The sequence below is a fragment of the Trichosurus vulpecula genome, chromosome 6 (genome assembly GCF_011100635.1).
Source record: "Trichosurus vulpecula isolate mTriVul1 chromosome 6, mTriVul1.pri, whole genome shotgun sequence".
Taxonomy (NCBI): Eukaryota; Metazoa; Chordata; class Mammalia; order Diprotodontia; family Phalangeridae; genus Trichosurus; species Trichosurus vulpecula.
Genome location: NC_050578.1, coordinates 78404413 through 78425754, shown reverse-complemented (window position 1 = coordinate 78425754; position 21342 = coordinate 78404413). Strand labels below are relative to the sequence as shown.

At 42.6% G+C, this 21342-nt stretch overlaps 1 protein-coding gene across 1 annotated transcript; it reads left to right on the top strand.

The window, feature by feature from the left end:
• Window positions 1-7547: 7547 nt before the first annotated feature.
• On the top strand, window positions 7548-15977 carry STBD1 (starch binding domain 1). Its single transcript, XM_036764048.1, has 2 exons — window positions 7548-7935; window positions 14027-15977. Exons 1-2 carry the CDS (start codon window positions 7668-7670, stop codon window positions 14893-14895), a joined length of 1137 nt encoding a protein of 378 aa, XP_036619943.1. The 5' UTR covers window positions 7548-7667; the 3' UTR covers window positions 14896-15977.
• The last annotated feature ends 5365 nt before the right edge of the window (window positions 15978-21342 follow it).

Sequence of the window (21342 nt, the reverse complement as noted above, 5' to 3'; positions counted from 1 at the left end):
AGGCAAGTCACTTACTCTCTGCCTTAGTTTTCTCCTCTGAAAAACGGGGATAATAATAGTGCCCTACTTCCCAGGGTTATTGCGAGGATAAAATGAGATGATGTTTGTAAAGTGCGTTGCAAACTTTGTTTTCTAAACACTGGCTATTACTGTTATTTAATTCATTAAAACTATCCAACAGCTCTCTGTGGCGAGTTAGTTGGCATTTTTTACACCGGATATATACATACATACAGATATTGTGTGTGTGTGTGTGTGTGTGTGTGTGTGTGTGTGTGTGTGTTCTCTCCTCTTGGTTTCATCCTGGTCGTTGCTTGCCATGATTTTGTTTTTCTTTTGAAGGAATGTTTGTCTTAGCAACAGATTTCCATCTTAGCCTATGATGTAAGGTCACAGGGACTTAGAGGGAGTTCCTGAAGCCATATAGTCTGTGGCATGTCTAGCATAAATGTTCTATGGAAGGAAGACTTTAAATTTTTCCTTTAGGAGTTTTCTTTTCTTTTGGACATCAAGGACCTTGATTTAAGTCTGTTCTAGAATTCGGATGAGAACATTGCTTGCCGATGGTTGGATTTGGAGAACACCTCTGTGAAATTTGAAGCTGGGGCAGCCCCTGTGTGCCTGCTGTCCAGAGGAAGGTTTATTTCTGGGTTCAGTCCACCCTATCCTGTGAAGGCAGAGAATCTGCAAGGCTGACTGAAGCTGACAGGTGCTGCTGGTCATTTTTTTTTCATCCTGACCCATGATTTCATCACTGTGAGGAACTCACAGCAAATGGTCTCTAACTTGGGCATGACTATGCATTGGAACAGGGCTTCTTAACCAGTAGTCTACAGATCCCCAAAGGGTCTCTGCATAGATTTCAGAGGATCTGAGAACTTAGATGGGAAAAAGATTACAGGCTTATTTTGACTAGCCTCTAACTGAAATTGAGCCTTGTCTTCAATTATAAATGTAGGTGACAAACCACAGTAATATTAGCACTTCCTATAGCACTGTTGTTTCTCCATTATCGAAGAGACCAATGACGTCAGGAGGATGATGGCTTGACTTGCAAATGAATTGGATTTAAGTGAGGCAGAACCATGCAAAGTCATCAGCTTCACTCTCTCCTCCAGAGCCATCAGAGTCCAGCAGCAAGACGTAGGTCAGGATAGCTGGCAATGGCCCCGGGATGCAATATGAGAACTTGCCCTTTTTAAGCTAAGGTTTTTCCCAGGTCCCAGCTTGTCTGAGGCAACACTCATTCAGTGATTAAGGTTAGGTAAGAATTGAGGTAAAAGATGGTCAAATTTGCCTTCACAAAAGAATCAGTCAGGGAAGCGAAGACCCTCAGAGTTTCTGGCCAGAACAGAAACAATTGCTATTTACAACTGCCTGTGACTGTTGCCGATAGAAATCAGAGATATTTTCATATCACATTACATTTGAAAATGGATTGAATGTTCAACATGGCATGCCTGTTGCCTTGTGTCAAAGAATATCCCATAGTTTAATGTTCTTACTAAAGCTAATATACCCTCTTTTCTCTCTCTCTCTCTCTCTCTCTCTCTCTCTCTCTCTCTCTCATCAGTGGTTTTCAAATACTGATATATTTTTAAAAAAATAAAATTAACTTGCCTACATTTTAAATGCATTATCTTGTCACTTAATGTGTCAATAAAATACATATATTACATCACAAATTTCAAAAATATTTTGATAACATATTTCAATATAATTTATCTCCTTTGTAATCCTACATATTTTATGCATTTAAGAATATTATTCTGAGAAGGGGTCTGTCAGACTGAATTCCTGTCATAGATAGTTTCCTGAGGCAGTGAGAAGTTAAATGATTGACCCAGGGTCACACAGCCAATATGTGACTAGGCATAGGAATACCTAAGGGAAAGGGGAAGAGCCAATGATCATATTCAACCTAGGCACACCTAACTTGATTCTTCATGCCAAGGGTTCTTAACCATTTTTGTACCATGAACCCCCTTGGCAGTCTCTGTTTCAGAATTTGTTCTTTAGTCGTTCACTTGTGTCTGATCCTTCATGACCAAGGGACCATAGCTGTCCATGGAGTTTTCTTGGCAAAGATACTGGAGTGGTTTCCCATTTCTGAAACCATCCTGCTCATCATTTCTTATGGTATCCCATCAAATTCATATACCAAAACTTGTTCAGCCATTCCTCAATTGATGGACTTGTCCTCAGTTTCCAATTCTTTGCCACCACAAAAAGAGTTGCTATGATATTTTTGTACATATAGGTCCTTTTCCTTTTTTAAATCTCTTTGGGATACAGAACTAGTATTGGTATTGCTGGGTCAAAGGGTATACATAGTTTTATAGCCTTTTAGACATGATTCCACATTACTCTCCAGAATGGTTGGATCAATCCACAACTCCACAAACAGTGTATCAGTGTCCCAATATTTCCACATCCTCTCCAGTATTTGTCATTTTCCTTGAAAGTCAAAATTCTTAATATTATTTTGCCTTTTGTTCTTTTTCTTTCCTCCTTTGTTTTTAAAAGCATCAATTAAACTTGTTGATTAGAACATCCATCATTCTTTCCTATTAAGTTTTTACTTGGCAACATACAAATTAATTAATGAACTAATTAATCAATCATTTTGTGAAATTTTGCAAAATGGTACAGCCCAAAGCACAACAGACCTATTAATGTTTAACCCTTATAACGATTGGTGTTATTTGCTGCACAATTGACCTAGCCATGGTAATTAGTCAGTATTGGGATCCCAGGTGAGCCTGGTTGTAGGTAGCCTAATTCTCCACACAGCTCAAGCCAATGGTGCTTGCTAGAGGGCAACTTTCCCCAAAAAACATACTTAAAAAAACATTAACAGAAACAAAAGGATAGTTGGGCAGAAACCTACACAGGTCTTGAATCCATCTTTAATGGCCCAAAATATAGCAGTAGAATCTTCTTGTCTTTCCTTGAAAATAAAACAGAAATTTTCATATTGGATAGAACCTTCTGAAACAACAAAAGTCCCATTATCATCCAAATGCATATTTGTCATGGTGACATGTTTCTCTGCTAGGCTTATTTTACCTTCTGCTACCCAGCATCCCTCTTTGGGACTTACATTTTCCCTCTTGCCCTCGTAATTAGTATTTATTGAAAGGCAAAGTGGTAAGGATGCTAGACTGGCAATTAGGAAGACCTGGGTTCACATTTCACCTTGAACACTTGCCAGGCAAGTGATCCTGGGCAAGTCATGCAATCTTACACAGCCTCAGATTTCTTCAACTGTGAAATGGGTACAATAATTTCAGCAAAATAATTTCATGAGTCATTGTGAGGTTTAAATGAGATACGTCCTAAACATGTTGCAGCCTTTAAAGCTACCTAAAGGTCAACTATGACTGTTGTTTAAGGAATGCGTAGTATTGAATTGTCACCAACTCTGTCCCTTAAGCTTTGAGACTGCAAGTTAGCCAACTGCTTGAGTGTATGGTTGTCAAGGAAAATTGCAATGAAGTCCAAAAGGTAGCATTTACCTTAGCAAGTCATGGTGGAAGGGGATCTATGGAAATATTCTGTCCAATACTCCACAAATGAAGAGTCCTCAGTACAGTGTGATGAAATCATCAGTACTTATGGATAGTAATTAAGGCTGATGGAAAAGTTCCCAATGAGAGAAAGGAAAAATGTTTGGTTTGGGGTTCAGGGAACCTGGTTCAAATCCCAGCTCTGGTCCCTTTGGAGCCCAGTGTCCTTATCTATAAGATGTGAGGGTGAACTAGATAGGCTAAGCCTAGATCCCTTCTAAATCTAGAAATGATGAAATTGTCACCGGTAAGAACCCTACGGCTATCACTCTATGTTGTACACTTTGATAGCTCATAAATTTATAGGGAGATCGGAGACATGCTGTCACTTGTAATTTTGCTCACTGGAGTTGTTTGTATTGTTGTTATTTGATTGTTTTAGTTGGGTCCAACTCTGTGTGATCTCATTTGGGGTGTTCTTGTCAGAGATACTGGAGTGGTTTGCCATTTCCTTCTCCAGCTCATTCAACCACAGATGAGGAAACTGAAGTAAACAGGGTTAAATGACTTGCCCAGGGTCATGCAGTTAGTAAATGTCTAAGTACAGATTTGAACTCAGGTCTTCCTGATTCCAGGCCCTGTGCTCTATCCACTGTGCCACCTAGTTGCCCTACGAAGTTATATTCCCTTTAAAATAAAGAATCATCTACTGATATTCAATATTCATTTGGCATTTTCTCTTTAAATATTTTACTGGTATTTCATTTACCTTTTCATTACCCTTTTGGGATTTAAGTAAAGAGTGCTGGACTCAGAGGTTCTGGATTCAAATCTTACCTGCTTGATGTTTGGCAAGTCATCCAGCCTCCCAGCCTCAGTTTCTTCAGCTATAATAAGACAGGGTTGGATTCAGGTGTGCTAGTAAATATTTAGTGACTAACTCTCCAAGAAAAAAATAGTGTAGGATTGACACACTCCTAAGTCTGACCTACATCATGAACATTTTCTCCAATACTTTCTTAAGTCGATATGATCGACGACAACAACAAAAACCAAGCCTTGAGTTGTAATGTTTGCTGATTCCAAAGGGTAATGCTCACAATGAAAATTTAACAACTGGCTCTCCCAAGCCAATATGATGAGTTGGCTCCAGCACAGCGATGATTGGACTCAGTGCCCTCTAAGTCTCCTTCTGGCTCTCCATCTATGAACCTGATCCAATGGTGGGAAACACAGTGACTGTCATCATAGCTAGATGATTATGATCATCAACCTTAGAAGCCATTTGGTCCAACCCCCACATTTTATAGATGAGGAAACTGAAACCTACAGAGGTTATGTGGCTTGCCCAGGACTACAGAGAGAATAGGCATTAGAGACAGGATTCAAATTCAGATCCTCAGACTCCAGAGCAATCTCACTGTATCATACTACACCTTTGCCAAAGTCAGTTCTCATGTGTTTTTATAACACAAGGTCTATATCTAAACAAATTTCTTGTGTATTGCAGAGAAAATTAGTTGTTTCATAATCAGACTTAGACTGTGATGAACACAGGACTCTTCAATATTTTACCTTTCTTTTCTTTTTTTAGCATTTTTAGCAACCCCTCCTTGCCAAGCTTTACAGAATCTTTACCATGGAAACCAGGGGATCTAAGTTTTGATGGTGTTGTGTTTTAATTTAAATGGCCCCCTGAGAAGGAGAGAGAACAGAGCAACTACCTATGAAATTCATTTCCCATAAACATAGCATTTGGTGGATTATAAGAAGGAAATGAGCTGTAGATTTACCAATATAGATGACTCATTGCCATTGGCATCTGTTAAGCGTACTTACTAAAAAGCACAAGAGGAAAGTATTTATCTTCTCAGAGAGTGATGTACAACAAAGCCTGTCACCATAATTCAGCTCAATTCAATTTAAACCATTTGGCAGAATGTGCTAGGTACTGTGTTAGAGAGTAGGAGTAATGAAAGGACAATAACAAACCAATCCCTGCCCTCAAGGAGCTTACATTCCTTTGGGGGGAGAGCAATGCAGGATCATGGACATCGAGGTGGAAGGGGCCATCTAGTTCAGTCTCCTCTTCTGACAGATGAGGAAATTGAGACCCAGAAAGTCAAAAGGACTGACCAAAGTCACTTAGAAGTATAAGTAGGATTTGAATCCAACTCCTATGGCTACAAATCCATCACTTTTTGAACTATATTATCCCTGCCATCACAAGAGACATTGGCAGATATGCCCTCAAATCATTTTTAAAGGCATTCCTTTGGGAGAGGGAGATAGAGATAGCCCCCTTCCCATAGTAGAAAACTGGCCCTGTAGGCAAATCCCCTGGGATTGCAAGAGTCCAGTGCTTAGGGATGGCAAATAAAAGGGAACTGAGAAACAAGTGGGGCAAAAGAGGAAAAAGAAGCAAGCCATCATGCAGCTGTTCTTTTGTTTGTTGTTTGTCACAACTAAGTTGTGTTAAGTTCAATTGTCTCCACACTGAAGCAGTGTAAGGGCTAATAATTCCCTCTGAATTTCAGTGCACTAGTACGAAGCCCACTCACCCTATCCTAGTTATGGTTGGCAGTGAATGGGGAGGGGGGCACTGCTAATTTAGGAGAAACTGATCCTGTTCACCCTTAAATAGATCATGCTTTGATTCCTCCTCATTTACTACATTCTGTCAGGAAGAGGCACATTTTGTAGATTTTTCTCTGGGGATTTCCCTTCTCAACAAGTAAAGTCAACAAGCATTAGGAGCTTACTGTGTGCCAGTCGTGCTAAGAGGTGTGGATACAGAAAAGGCAAAAACCAGTCCCTGTTCTCCAGAAGCTTATAGTTGAATGGAGGAGACAACATAAAAACAACCAAGTGAAAGTAATATGCAGGATAAATTGGAGAAAACCAACAGATCAAAGGCACTAGCATTCATATGTTCCCATTAAAGTCAACAAGCACCAGGGATACAAAAAAGGAGTAAAATAGAGCCTGCCTTCAAGGAGCTCACAGTCCAATGAGAGAGACAGCATAAAAGCAAGTGTGGACAAACACGATAAAGACAAGATAAGTTGGAGGCAATCAACAGAGGGAAGGCACTAGCATGCTTAAGATTTGTTAAAAGTAAAAAACATTTATGGAGCATCTGCTATGTGTTGGGCAGTGTGCCAAGCCCTGGCCATACAAAGAAAAGCAAAAAGCAGTCTGCTTACAATCTAAGGGGCAAGACAACATGCAGCCAACTATATACAAAGACGATATAGACATGATAGGTTGGAGCTAATACTCTTCTGCCAAAATGACTGAGAGGACACATCAGAGAGAACCAGATGGACCTACTATAATTAAACTTCCAAACTGTGAGTCCTTCCTTTTACAGATGAGGAAACTGAGTTTCAGAGAGCTTAAGTGCAAAGGGGCCTCGTTGACATTGGGCCTCATTTTCTCTTCATTTCCTTTCAAATGACCGTTCTTGTCACCGGGTTTCTACAGATGCTAGATCACCCCTGGATCTTGGCTTTCATAGAGGCAGACAGGCACCCTGGATTTCAACCCCACGGTCGGCTCTTTATGGGGTGCTGTCCAGCGAGCTAGGAATAGGACCTAAGACTGAGGAGTCAATCCAAGCTTGCTACTATCCTGCTAGATGGCAAGGGCAGCGAAGACCAAAGGGTCGAAGTGATTTGGGAAAGGGGAAGGTAGGGAGAAGTAATGGTCCTTAAAACTTTACTTGACCTTGTAAAGCGCAGGGGAAGAGTCGATGACCACCGCAGGAGGAGAACGTGGGGAGGATAATGTAAGACTTGGCTGCAGTAGCAGATTCTCCTCCTCCCCATCCTCATTCCTCCTTCCCTCCCTGCTCCCTACCCTCCTCCCCATCCTCCTCCCCTTCCAGTGACCAGCTCCTGGGACTGAGGCCTGGAGGGGTGACAGTGGGGCGGGGCAGGACAGGGGGAAAGTTGAGCTTCTGCTGGGGCGGGGAGTCGGAAGGGAAGGGCCAGGGGTGAGATAAAAGGCAGGTTGGGGCGGGGACGGTCTGAGAGCAGGATCTGCGCGGCACTCACTCCCCTCCGTGGTCCCCGGTCCCCGCAGTCCTTTCCCCGGGTGGGCGGGCTCAGGGCATCCCCTGCAGCGCTTGTCCGGCGGGGCTGTGAGTCCGGAGCTATGGGCGCTGTCATATCTGCCCTGCTGGTGGGGGGAGGTCTGGCCGGTGCGCTCTTCGTTTGGCTGCTGCGGGGAGATTCCGGGGACCAGAATGCGGGGACCGGGGAGGAGCGAGAGTTGTCGCCTGAGGAGGCTGCCGCAGCAGCCCCGAGGGGGAACGGAGGGGACGGAGGAGGGGACGGCGGGGACCCCCTTGGCCCCAAACACGAGCAGGTGGCCCAACTCAGGGAGCAGGGGGACGAATGGAATGTCAAGAAAGCAGCCGGAGGTACGTTTCCCCTCGCCCGCACCCCTTATTTGGGTGTTTGACAAATCGTTAAGGAGCCGAAAGGAAGCTGGGATGGGTGGAAAGAGGGGTACGCAGTGTGGACACACCCCTAACTTTGCCTGTAGCTGCCCCGCTCTGTCCCTATTTTTCCCTGGGGTACCTTGCGCCTGGGCCAGCCTGGTTTGTGGATCGACGGGGACCTAAAAGCCAAAAGCCCCGATCTTCCCATTCTTGACAGGCAGTGGGGTCCAATGGAAAGAGTCAGAGGGTCTGGAATCAAATATTGGCTCGGTCACTGTGACTTTGGGCAAGTCACTTCATGCCCCCAGGCCTGGCTTTCTTCATCTATAGCAAGAGACGGGGTAGAGTGAGACTACAGTGGATCTAAGATCTTGCAGAGTCTTCTTTCCCCCTTCCTCATCAATGCCCACCACCCCTCTTCCGTGCTACTTGACTGGGGGGTGGGGCGGTGGTAGTGGGGTGCCTCCCCTCCTCCTGGACCCTGAGCCCTGAGAGGCCTAGCTCAGGCTAAACAGAACTCGCTTCACCTGCTCTTCTCTCCCCACCCCACCCCCCACGCCTTCCCCCGCCATCACTGTACCCCTCCCCCTTCCCCAAGCTGGGCAGAAGAGCCCAGAAACCCCGAAGGACGGTCCCTCCCCATCGTTTGCGGCTGGGAATTGGGTTTGGGACCCTAGTGAAACTGCCATCTCTTCTGTAGGTTTGACAACCTGAGGGAGGGGGTGCAAAATCGTCCAAGCTAAATTTGGGAAGGAGGTGAGTGGCAATGAAGGCCTGTGTCGGTCCGGGGGAGCTCTTGGACAATCCCACTCTAGAATTCTGCAGATACTCCTTCCTTCCCACTCCCCACCTCCGCCCTGTGGCAGTTAGCTCAGAGAGACTTCTTAGTTATTCATTTCAACAATCACTGTTCTGGGGACCCCAGTCCAAAACCCTGTCAGGGAATCTTAGAGGTCAAAACTATTTTAATAATTCTAAGATGTTATTAAAATAATCTTCCTTTATACAACTGTATATGCGTGACCTGGGATTTTCTTCATGAACTTTCAAGATAGAGTATTCATGCAGAGGCAGAGATGAGAATCCAGCTGCATTCTGTTAAGCCAGACTTTTGCAAGAATATAAAAAACTGCTCTTTTTCTCACTAAGTTTTAGGAAAATAGTTATTTTCATAAAAAAGATGTTATTAATGTTAACATAAGATGCTATTTATGTTATCATAAGGTGCTATTTATGTAATGAGTTTATTATTATTTTTAAAATTAACAAATATTTTAAACATTTATCAACTTTAATTCCTAATGCTGTAAACATATTGGTCACTAGTTATAACCCACATAAATGAAAGGCTTTGGGGGTCCTCAATAATTTTAAGAGTATAAAGGGGTCCTTGATAGTTTTTAAGACTATAAAGGGATCCTGAGACCAAAAAGTTTGTGAAGGATCACTACTCTAGACAGCCTAAGTGGTCTGGAAAGAGCCAACTGGGCTGTTTTAGAGGAGGGTCAGAGAGGGGATATGGGTGTGGGGACAGGGAGAAATGACATTGCTGTTAGGTTTGAATTCTAGCTCTATCACCTACAAACCTTGTGTCCAGCGACATGTCACTTCCAGTTTCTGGGTGGCACTATCTTGATCTGAGGGGTTTAGACCAAATAAAATCTAAGGCCCCATTCATTTCAAATCTCGTGAGTGACACTATCCCTACTGGTGGATGAATCGCTCTTGGGTTCCATTTTTATGGGCAAATATACTTTTGTATTCTGAAAGCAGGGTGCTGGGGTCCCAGTAGGGTGCTCATCTGCAGAATGTGCCTGATTGATTTTAACTATGGGGTTTTCCACACTGTTGCTTTAAACTCTTCTGTTCCTATGTGGATTTTGTTCATCTGAACCTCTGATTTCATTGGTGTAGGCAAACCCCTACTGCCCTGTACAGATTCAATACTGCTCTGCAATTTATAGTCTTGGAAAGTTGCCTAGGGCATGGAGAGGTTAGACATGCCCTGAGTCACACAGCCAGTGTGTGTCAGAGATAGGACTTGGAAGCCAACTCCATCAATTACCTTGGCCTTTGGCCTCAAAAAAGAGTAGGGAAGCCTCCCATAAACATGCTCAGGTCTATCCTATCCCAGACTCTCTAGCTAGGATTCTGTGCCTTTCTAGCCTTTGACTTCTAAAACCCTTCAAAGAATCATCTACAATGTCTCTCCCTGTTCCCTTACCACAACTGCCTTGTCAATTCCTTTTACAAGCTGGCTTTCTAAGCCATTCTACTGAAACTGTCCTCTCCAAAGCTAGCCCTAATCTCTTGAGTGCTAAATCTGATAACCTTTTCTCAGTCCTCATCATTGACTTCTCTGTAGCTTTTGCCACTGTTGACTGCCCCATCCTGATGGACACTTTCCTCTTTATTTCCAAGATCCTGCTCTCTCCTCTGTCTGCTCCTCCTTCTCTGCCTTGGTCACTCTATTTTCATCCCTTGCCCTTTTACTTTGGTTATTGCCCAGGATTCTGCTTTGGACCCTTTTCTCTTCTCTCTCTACATGCACTCTTGGAAATTTCATCATCTACCCATTCCCTGGGTTCAGGTATTTTTATGCAGACGTATCCCAAATACATGGGCAGCTAGGTGGTGCAGTGCATAGAGCACTGAAGACCTGACATCAAACCTGGCCTCAGACACTTACTAGCTGTGTGACTCTGGGCAAGTCACTTAACCCTGTTTACCTCAGTTTGCTCATCTGTCAAATGAGCTGGAGAAGGAAATGGCAAATCACTCGAGTATCTTTGCCAAGCAAATTCCAAATGGGGTCACAGTCACACACAACCAAAAATGACTAAACAACAAATCCCAACTATTTACTTCCAGCCCTGATCTCTTTCTTGAGTTCCAGTCATGATAGTCAACTTCCTGCTAGTTAATTCCTAATCTAAAATGGACCCCTTCATTCAAGAGTGTTAAGAGGCTCAAATAGATGATGAGTGTAAAGCACTTTGCAAACCTTAAAGTGTTATATTAATATTAATAATATTATTATTGGCCTCCAGTCTGACAATGATCTCATTTGCTGTTTTCTACTGTATGCCTGGTGAGTTGAAGCAATTGTTTATAGAGCAAATACAAGGTTGTGAGGTAAATGTTTAACAACTTGCCTGGGTGTTGGGGCAGGGAGAGGGATGCATATACACACACTTCTAAACTTAATTTGCATTATTAGCACTTTCTCTAGCCTAGACAATCAAACCCTGATTTGTAGGATTGTTGATTTCTGATGTGTAAATGTTCACAATGAAAACAAAACTATCAGCTCTTAAGCCCAGGTTAGAGCTGGCTTCACATAGAGCACCTGCCTTTATTCTCTCCCTCCCTGCCTCACCTTCCCAATCTCCTGAAGCCAATCAGTTGTCAAATTTTGTCAGTTCTACCCCTCCCCCACTCCTACTCTCAACTTTTCCTGTAAGATGCTCTTATGTCCACTCACCACTCTGGTTCTGGCCACCATCAGTTTTCACCTGGACTATTGCAACCCCTTAATAGGCCAGCCTCCTCTGGCCTCTGTGTTCCAGTCCATATTCTGCCAAAATAATCACCCTAAGTCACAATCTGAGGGTGTCACTCAAAACTCTTCAGTTGCTCCCCAGTACCTACAGCATAAAATCTATTCTTCTTAGCTTGTCTTAAGTAGAAGGCTCACTCCACCCTCTGTTTTCAGCTCCATTTCTAAATTTATTTTTTATTCTACTCTCCTACAAACTTTATATTCCATCCAAACTAGCCCATTTGCTATTCCCTGAACTCAACATTCAACCTCCTGCCCCCTTTCATTTACACAAGCTGCCCCCCAAACCTCGAATGCTCCCCCTCCTCATTTCTGCCTCAGAACCCTTCATTGTGCAGATAAATGTTTCCTCTCTGTGAGATCATTGATTCTTTGAGCTGGCAGTAAGTCTATCCTCCTCAATTTTCCTCATATTATACTATATATATCGTATATGTATACTATATATAGACATATTATAACTTCTTCATTTCTGCCCCACCCCCACCCCCATGCAAGCTCCTTGAGAACAGGCAACATTTTATTTTTAGTTCTGTATCTCCTGGACCTAGTGCTATAGCTAGCACTTAGATACTTCATAAATGCTAGTCACAAATTGAATTAGAACCTCACCCTAAATCATATTACTTGTCTTCTCAGTGGGTGGGGGAGCTAGAGAATTTGGAACTCAAAATTTTGTTAAATGTTTTTTAAAAAGAAATGAATGATTAAAAATTTAAAAGAAAGTCAACCTAATATTTTAGGAAACTTTAATTTTGTTAGAATCATGGTGTTTCCCTTTCTTTCTCCCTCCCCAGATTTAGCCGGGGTGGAAAGATTGGACCTAGCCAGTTATGTGTATTCATACCTCCATCTTAACCCCTAAGGAAAGACAAAAACAAAACAAACCTGATGTGTGATTTTGGAGTCTTGGAAAAAGGCAGGGGAGCCTTTAGGATTACCATAATGGTAGTAGAGATGGAAGCTGCCTTTAGTAAGGCTTAAGGGATATGCTTTTCTCCCAGCTGACAAAATGCATTGACTATGGAAAACATGGCTGATAAGGTAGAACCCAAAATTTGAAGTTCTTACCCAAATAATTTTGAAAGCAAAATCCAGTCTTTCTCCAGCATTAACCAAGTCTTAGCTGTTACTCTGAATGCTTGTTGAAAGACAAAGAATGACTTGCTGTTAATTGTTTTTTATTTGGGGCGTTGCATCTTCTGGCCTCTGGTTAGCCGGAATGAGCATTGTTTGCAAACCCCTGTCCTTGTTTGCTGTTCTTTGCCCCACAGGCTGGACAACATCTGGCCCTGTTTGACCGCTGGGCTGGTGGGTGCTATGCCCTGAAAGTAGTGACCTCTGTCCTTCCTGCTTCCTACCTCCACTAAGCTTTCTTTGTTGCATATAGGCAGTGGCTTATTTCTAGCTTTAGGTCTAGGGTTATAGCCTTGCTCTCAGTCAGTGGGAACTAGCTTTTATTAAGCTAGTGTTAGCACTCTGTGCCAGGCGCTGTGCCAAGTGCTGGGGATACAAAGAAAGGGAAAAAACCAGACTCTACTCTCAGGGACTATAGATCTGTATCCTAAGAGCACAATACTACAAACCAACCAAATAATATGTCTAAGATCACAGATCTTTGTTGACCTAATGTCAACATTTTTTGTTTTTGTTGTTGTTCAGTTGTTTTCAGTCACATGTGACTCTTTGTGACTCCATTTGGGATTTTCTTGGCAAAGATACTGGAGTGGTTTGTCATTTCCTTCTCCAGCTCATTTTACAGATGAGGAAACTGAGGCAAACAGGGGTAAATCACTTGCCCAGGGTCACACAGCTAGTAAGTATCTGAGGCCAGATTTGAACTCATGAAGAGTTTTCCTGACTCCAGGTCTGGCAGAATATCCACTGTGCCACCTGGCTTACAGATGAGGAAAAACTGACATGTGATTTTGAAGACAGAAAAAGGTGAACTTTTAGGAATACTGAGGTGGTAGGTAAGATGGAAATAAGCTTTAATAGGGCTTTCATGCTTTTTTTCTACCCAGAGAAGGAAAATAACTTACCCAAGGTCACACTGGTTTCTGAAACAAGCAGATTCAAACCCAGGTTTTCTTGATTCCAAATCTAGCATTTTTTCCACTGGACCAAATTAAATGATTAAACTGAGACCTAGGGAAATTAAGGGCCTCTCTCAAGGTCATACAGCTGCCAAGTAGCAAAGGAAGGATGTGAACTCAGGTCCTGATTCTGAAGTCTCCCACTACAACATGCTGCCTTAATTAATCAATTAATATTTGATTTTTATCCTAATTTTGCAGAAAGCCTAAACTGAATCTTTGAAATTAAACCTCTCCTTTTTTGCAAGATAGCGTATATCCATCTGAGGATTATTGATATCTGATTGGTTTATTCATCTAAGTCAGACTTAAAAACTTTCAGATAATTGTTGGTCATTTGTATCAACAGTTTTCTCCTTTCCCAAGTGAATCATCTAATGCTTGCAATGTTCTAACATTCTTTGTCTCTCAGAGCATCATCAGGAAAGTAATGGACGTTTGGTGTCGGAATCCAAGAGCAGTGACCTTGAGGGTCCAACATGGAAACCACAGAATATTTCTACCCAAGACTTGGGCTGTCTGAGATCAGGAGAGCAACTCTATTCCACACAGTTGCAAGGGATAGAATCTCTGACTCTCCCGGGGCTTACTAACTCTGGGAACTACTCAGAAATCTTAGGTAGTGAAAGCCCAGAACATTCTCGACCAGATCCTCTAAAAGGACAGGAGTCATCCTCCCAGCCAGTTGTATACTCTTCAGGGAAGTTTCCTTCTGACAATTTATTGGTGGACAAACATGAAGAACGTCTGAAAACTCGACAGGTGGCAGGTCCAGATTTGGTCGATCATGAAATGATGCCCAAGCACTCAGTGCGGAGAGATGCTGATAAGGGCTCTGAGCCTTCTCATGCTGGTGTGTCTGTCCTGGAGCTCCAGACATCGAGCCCAAACCAGAGACTAGACCATGGAAGAGACTCCCTCAAGGATGCCAAAGGTCAAGAGATTCATTTGAAAACAAAGAGAGTGGCAGCAGTGTTCCCCTTGTCTCAGCAAGTCAACGTCCAGTTTCAGGTTCATTATGTCACCATGTCTGAGGCCACCGTGGTGGCAGTAACTGGTGACCATGAGACCCTTGGCAGCTGGCACAGTTACATCCCACTCCAGTGTGGCAAGGATTGGTTGTGGTCCACATCTGTCCCCTTGCCCATGGATACAGCGCTGAAATGGAAATTTGTGATAGTGGAGAATGGGAGCATTGTGCGTTGGGAAGAATGCAGTAATCGACTCCTAGAGACTGGGCATGAAGATATAATAATTCATAAATGGTGGGGCTGTCACTGACTGGTTTGGGGAAACATTGGAATAACTTTTAGGACTATTGTGCTTTTTTATTATTACTATAGACTTATTCCACAAGAATAAGAGCCCCAGGATTATCCTCAATAGCTCTTTTAGCCCATGGAATTTATTAAGAGTTATTGACTGCATTTACATGAAGATGCTGCTTCTGAGTGTGCCTCCTCCTTTCCCTCCCCCCCATGGAGCTTTGCAGTGTCCCTTCTATTGATGTCCTCACGCTGGTCCATTTCCACTTCATTGCTCAGTTGCCTTGGCACAAGGAGCTGGCTAAAGGGATCTGCCCAATGGTCATAGTGGGAAGCACGGCTCAAATTTGTGTATCAGCACTTCCTTTAAAGGTCACCTGACTCCCTGCTAGTTTAGTGAATAATGATGACATCCTTTGCACTCTGATTCAGAGTGGAGGAATAATGATGTTACCTCTCTAGTGCCTGGTACAAATGTCTGTTGGTTGATTGATGGATTAATGAAGTGAAAAGGTCTGATCTTCCAAATGTCACTAGCAAAGACATGAAGTATTATTTTAGGATAGCTTCCATAGGCTTAGGCCAATATTTTGAGCATTGCTTTTGTTTATTGGTGTGTTCTTGGAGGGAGAGGAATGTGTATTTTTAGCTTAGTTCTCTCGATGACTGACAAGGTCATGGTAAACTCCTGATTGTGCTCCCTCTGGGGATGGGTCAACTGAAGAAAGATGGGAATGTGAGTGGGAGTAGATTCCCTAATAGCCCTTCCTAGAGAATCAGGAATTGCTAGAATCCATGTGGATTCAAGTAAGGCCCCTAAACCATACACTTCTGGGTGCCCCAATCTGGAAAGAAGACATTTCCAACCTGGAACATTCATCATCTTTTACGTCCGTCTTTCCCCACAGGCCCTGTCCAATATGTATGTAAAACATATGTCCATACTCACAGTTCAGGGGGCAGTACCAGGGTCTATAATCACAGTATGATGCTGGTTGTAGGTGACCTAGGACAATACTGCTATCCTGGGAATTGTGGGGAAAGCATTTTTGGAGTTGTTGGAACTAAGTATACAATAAAGCTTGCTATTTGCATATCTTTGACTATTGTCCAAATAATTGTGTCTCAACCTCAGCATGTGGATAACTTTGGAAAGAAAATACCAACAGTCTCTGACCAATCATAAAACTAGAGGTGTTTGGGGAAAATTTCTATGGTGGGGCAGAAAGGAAAAGTCAGAGTTAAGGAAAGTTGGTTAAGATCATATGAATAGCCTTTGGTGGTAGGGGGTAGGGGGGGGAGAGGAAAGGCACAGGGACAGAGGGTCAGAATTTTAGAATTTTCTTATCCTTCTGTTAGGAGGGAAATGCAATCTATATTTGCTTTGGTAACTAAAAACAAAAGTAAACAGATTCTTTTTTTAAAAAAATTCTCTCAAACATCCCCTCCTTTAAATAGAAATAAACATAGTTTATTAGAGGGGGCGGGGAAAGCTGGTTTACTTCCAAAATAACCCAGCTGAAAACAAGTTATGGAAAGTTGGACTCCCTCAGGGTTATTTATCTTTTCACAAGTAAATTACCAGCTTAAAAGTGTCCATGGGAATACTTACATTTTGATAGCATGGTCGAATTAATTTTTATTGATCATCTCATCGAATCCCCACATGAACCTTGTGATATTAAGTAGGGCCAGTGTTCACCCTAGTAGAACAGATGAGGAAACGGAGAAGTAAAATGATTTACCCAAGGTCACACAGCTAGTTAGGTAATAGAAATGGTCCAAGACTTGGCTGGGGGCTTTCTACAATGTTGATTTTGGAGTCAGAGTGTCATACAATCCTCTGTCCTCTTTGTTATTCTAAATTGCCTCTCCTAATACTACATTGGGAGAAGAGGGCATTTTTAGGGACACTGATAACTTTTTTAAAAATATCACCCCAGCCTTAAAGGACTCAGTCCAACAAATATTTAAGATCTTCCTATGTGCAAGAGGCAACTGTGTCATTGGGCCAGTCCTCAAGGAGAAAGCTGAGAAAAAAACTTGTGCCCAAACTAATTTGATTTAAAAGAGAATCCAGTGAATAAGTGCAAAGGAAGTAACCGGGCAAAGTGCCGGGAGATATTTGAGGAGAGAGAACCGGCTTTTATCTTGGAGGGTTAAGAAAGGGATCATAAAAGGAGCAGGGCCTGAGAAGACCCTTGAAAGGTAAACACAGAGGAGAGGAGAGGAAGGCTGCCCACACTGTCCCCTCTCCTCCCTTCCATTGAGGACCAGGCCTTACAGTTTACAGGGAAATGTAGGCTCTTCTCTTCTCTATATGTCAAAATCCCTTATCATTATTCCCAGTCCCAGATTAAGATGTCCTTCTCCAGAAGACCCTTCACCATGGATCCCATTCCCTTTTTCTATAGTAGCTGCCCCACAATCATCCTCACTCTGACTCAGATATTCAGTCTCAGGATCCCAGAAGAAAAATTCATCATAGTTAAGAGGAACTTACTCCCCAAACGGAGAAAAGGACATCCAGCCACTAGAATCTGAATCGCCCTTATTGCCTCAGGTTCTCACTAAAAGTCAACTCACTCTCTCCTTGGATCTGTGTATATTTGTTGGAAAGGTGTCAGGAGTACTTTTTATCAATTGTTTCTCTCCCCCTCCCCTCTCTCTCTCTCCCTCCCCCCCCCCCCACCGCCAGTCTCTCCCACCATCCCCCTCCCCCAGGTCTTCACAGTTTCCTTTTGTGTTTTCTTCCACATTAAACTATAAACTCCTTGAGGGCAGGGATTCCCATTTGCTTTTCTTTGGTTCTGCTTTTGCATTGTGCAGGTACTAAATAGGTGCGCAACAAATGCTTATTGACTGACTGACTAATATCAACTGAGAAAACATCACCCAGGTCTGGGTTGTTTTTGTTATTTCTTTACATGCTATTAGTTCTTTATTTTACAGCAGTTTCTGCCCCTGAGAAACTTGGCAAGTTTGGGATAATCTAGATCTCTGAGGTCCATCCTAACACAATGCTATGATTCTTCTAGGATTTCTAGATGTTGTATTGGCTGCTCCATAACTTTAATTCCCATAACCAGCATTAACGTTTAGCATTTTTTCCTTTGAGAAATCATAGCCCAATTCTTTTTTTTAATCTTTCAAGTACTTGAAATCCCAGTACACTGAATCCCAAGATGGGACTGACTAGGCAAAGCCTTTGCCATCTCCTGGCATGTTTTCTGAAAGGGTTCCACTATTTACCTAAGACTTCCCTAGCTAGGGAGCCACTGATGAGACTAGGACTGGCGGGTTCTTGCTTCTAGGACCAAGATTCCCATCAAGCTCTTCATCAGGGGCTTTTGACGAATTGGAGCAAAGGTTTAAGCCAGAAATTGAATCAGATCATCCCGGCTCTTTCCACAAGCTCATTGAATCTCAGAAACACGTTGCGCCAATTGAGAGAGGTCCTGGACTGTCTAAAAGAACCTCAACATGGTGTTGAGGAAGTTGGAACGTGGTGTTGGAAGTACCAAACAGGTACTTCCACGTTTTTGCTTATGGCATAAAGATTCCTTTCTGAACGGGGAAACTGTATCAAAATGGGATTTTGAGCCATTTTTGTCTCCAGTGGTCAGTCACTCAACAAGCATTTATTCCTATGTACCAAGCACTGTGCTAGCTCTGGGGATACAAAGAAAAGGCAAAGACAGAGTCTCAGCCCATAAGGGGAACACAAAATGCAGGTAACTCTGTAAATACTAGATAGACAGACTGATAGATAAACAGGATAGACTGATAGGATAGAAAGACCGACAGATGATAGATAGATAGATAGATAGATAGATAGATAGATAGATAGATAGACAGATAAACAAAGGCAGATAGGATAGAAGACAGACAGACAGACAGATAGATAGAAGACAGAGAGAAATAGATAAACAGGATGGACAGACAGAGATATATATCACACGAAAATTAAAATCAGACAGAAAGCTTGGGGAAGTACAGGCAGAAAGACCCAAAAAAGTCTCTTGCTGAATGTGGGATTTGAGTCAAGGTGAGTCTTGAAGGATGCCAGGGGTGCCAGGAGGGAAAGCATTCCAGGCATGAATGACAGCCAGTAAAAATGCATGGAGTGGATAAAGCACCAGCCCTAGAGTCAGGAGAACCTGAGTTCAAATCTGGCCTCAGACACTTAATAGCTGTGTGACCCAGGACAAGTCATTTAACCCTGATTGCCTCCCCCCAAAAATGCATGGAGTCTGGAGATGGACTATCACAGCTGAAGAACAGAAAGGAGGCCAGTGTCACTAGATCTCAGAGTAGGGTAAGGGATATAATTACAAGAAGACTAAAGAGGTAGGAAGGTATCAGATTGTGAAGGATTTTAAATGCTAAACAGAGGATTTTATATTTAATCCTGGAGAGCCACTGGAGTTTACAGAGTTGGTGACATGTTTTGTTTATCAGGAAAATCACTGAGTGTAGGACAGATGGGGATGGGGGAAGGAGAGAGAAACTTGAGATAGGGAAACCAGCTGTTTCAATAGTCCAGGTGAGCAGAAATGAGAACCTGCAACAAGACAGCATCTGTGTGAGTGGAGAGGAGAGAATGATTATAAAAGATGTTGAGATTAAATGAACACATTGTCTATATAGAGTGAATACAAGTGAGGATAATGCTGAGGCTGGAAGCCTGTGTGATGGGAGGATGATGACTCCCAAGGCAGAGACAGGAAAGTTGCTTTATAGAAACTGGACAGTGTATATTTCAAAGTGTAAAATTATCTCTGGAGTTGTGCAATCTCAGCTTGGTGTTCCATAGTTAAAATAATGCATTTTTGACAAAGGTCAATTCATTTAGTGATTTTCAAGCTAACACATCATTGAGATGCTTTATATCACACTACTTCATAGCTAGTCTATGTCATGGAGGGCAGTTTGACTGAGGGGGACTTTCTCCCTTTCTTCAGTAAAGAGCAGGAAGAAGATTTCCCAAATGGTCCCTCCCTCTCTCTGCCCATGGGGGTTGACTTTATGGAGTTGCCTTCCCCTTAACTCTAACTGGCTTCTTTCCTCCCTTTCTTCATCTTTGAAGACTAGAAGGAATAGAAATTACCCAAGCCATCTTTGTTCAAAGCTTCTGGGGATATCAGATAAACTCCTAGGTTTTTTTTAGCCCAGGTTAATGGCCTACAGTTTCATGTGTCCCTTCCCAATGTTATTTTCAGGAGTTTAATTAATTCAGCTCAATTAATTCAGATTAATAAAATATTTTAGCTCAATCCCTAATTAAGGTATTCAGTGACAATTTTTGCCACAGATTGGGATCCCCAACTTAGAAAAATATTGTGTGGATTTAAACAGCCAAAAGCTTTCTCAGTTTTCAATTTCTTTATATAATTTAAGACAATGATTCAAATAAATCTTTCATCTAGAGAAAGCCAGAGGTAAATGAAACAATAAGGAATATTTAGCAAAGAGGAAAGAGGAACTGAGGCTTTAAACCTCTTCCCCTTCAGACGGAAAAAGGAGAAAGGAGATGGATGATTCACCAATCCTTTGGATTTCCTTGGGAAAGACCAAGATTATCTTCCTAGCTGGATTTTCAATAAATTAGCTGGGCTACCAGCTCACCATTCAAAATGAGTCCTCATGCAAAAACATTCTCCATCGTTGCTGCTGGCTGCTTACTCCAGCACAGAGAGATTTGTTCACAACTTGCCAGACCCTTGGAATGGCCTCCCCCAGCCCAGATCTCATGATGGTTCATCCTCTTTCCAGGCTGAGAAACCACAGCTGCTCAAAAGCAATGCAGCTATTGGTCTGATATAGGGCTACAGCTGTCACCAAAAACCCTGCTGCTGCCATTTGGTCTGGGCAGTGTCGCAGTGCCAGGCCAGGGAAAAGATTAGGAAACAGTAGGAACACTTTAAGAATACCTGACTCTGCAGTTTAGGTCTAAAAATAAACTCAGTAGACATTCAGCAGCGAACACTTAATAAGAATTGATTATGTACAAAGCACTATCAAATGCAGGATTTAAATCAAGCAGGAAAGAATTCTAGTCTCGAGCTCATCCCCTCCTTAGAACACCGGGAGAGGCAGGCCTGCCTTGGAAGGTCAAAATTGCAGCAAAACAGATCAATATATCAGAAAAAAAATTGACATTGTAAGTAGTGTTCCACACTGTGTACCCTTGATCTCTGCAGAGGAGTGAGGAGAGGGGTCTTCTTACACCTCTTCTTTGGGACCAACCTCTTTCTCTGTGGTTTTGCAACCCTGATTTTTATTTATTTTCTGGGGATTGTCCTTTTCATTGGCTTTGTTGTAGAATTTGTGTAGATTATTTTTCTGGCTGTTTACATCCCAGTTCATGTGAGTCTATGCTTCTCTGAATCATATTTGTCATTCCATGGGATGGAGGGAGAGTAGAGGAAGAGAGGAAGGGAGAAGGGAAGGAAAGGGAGGG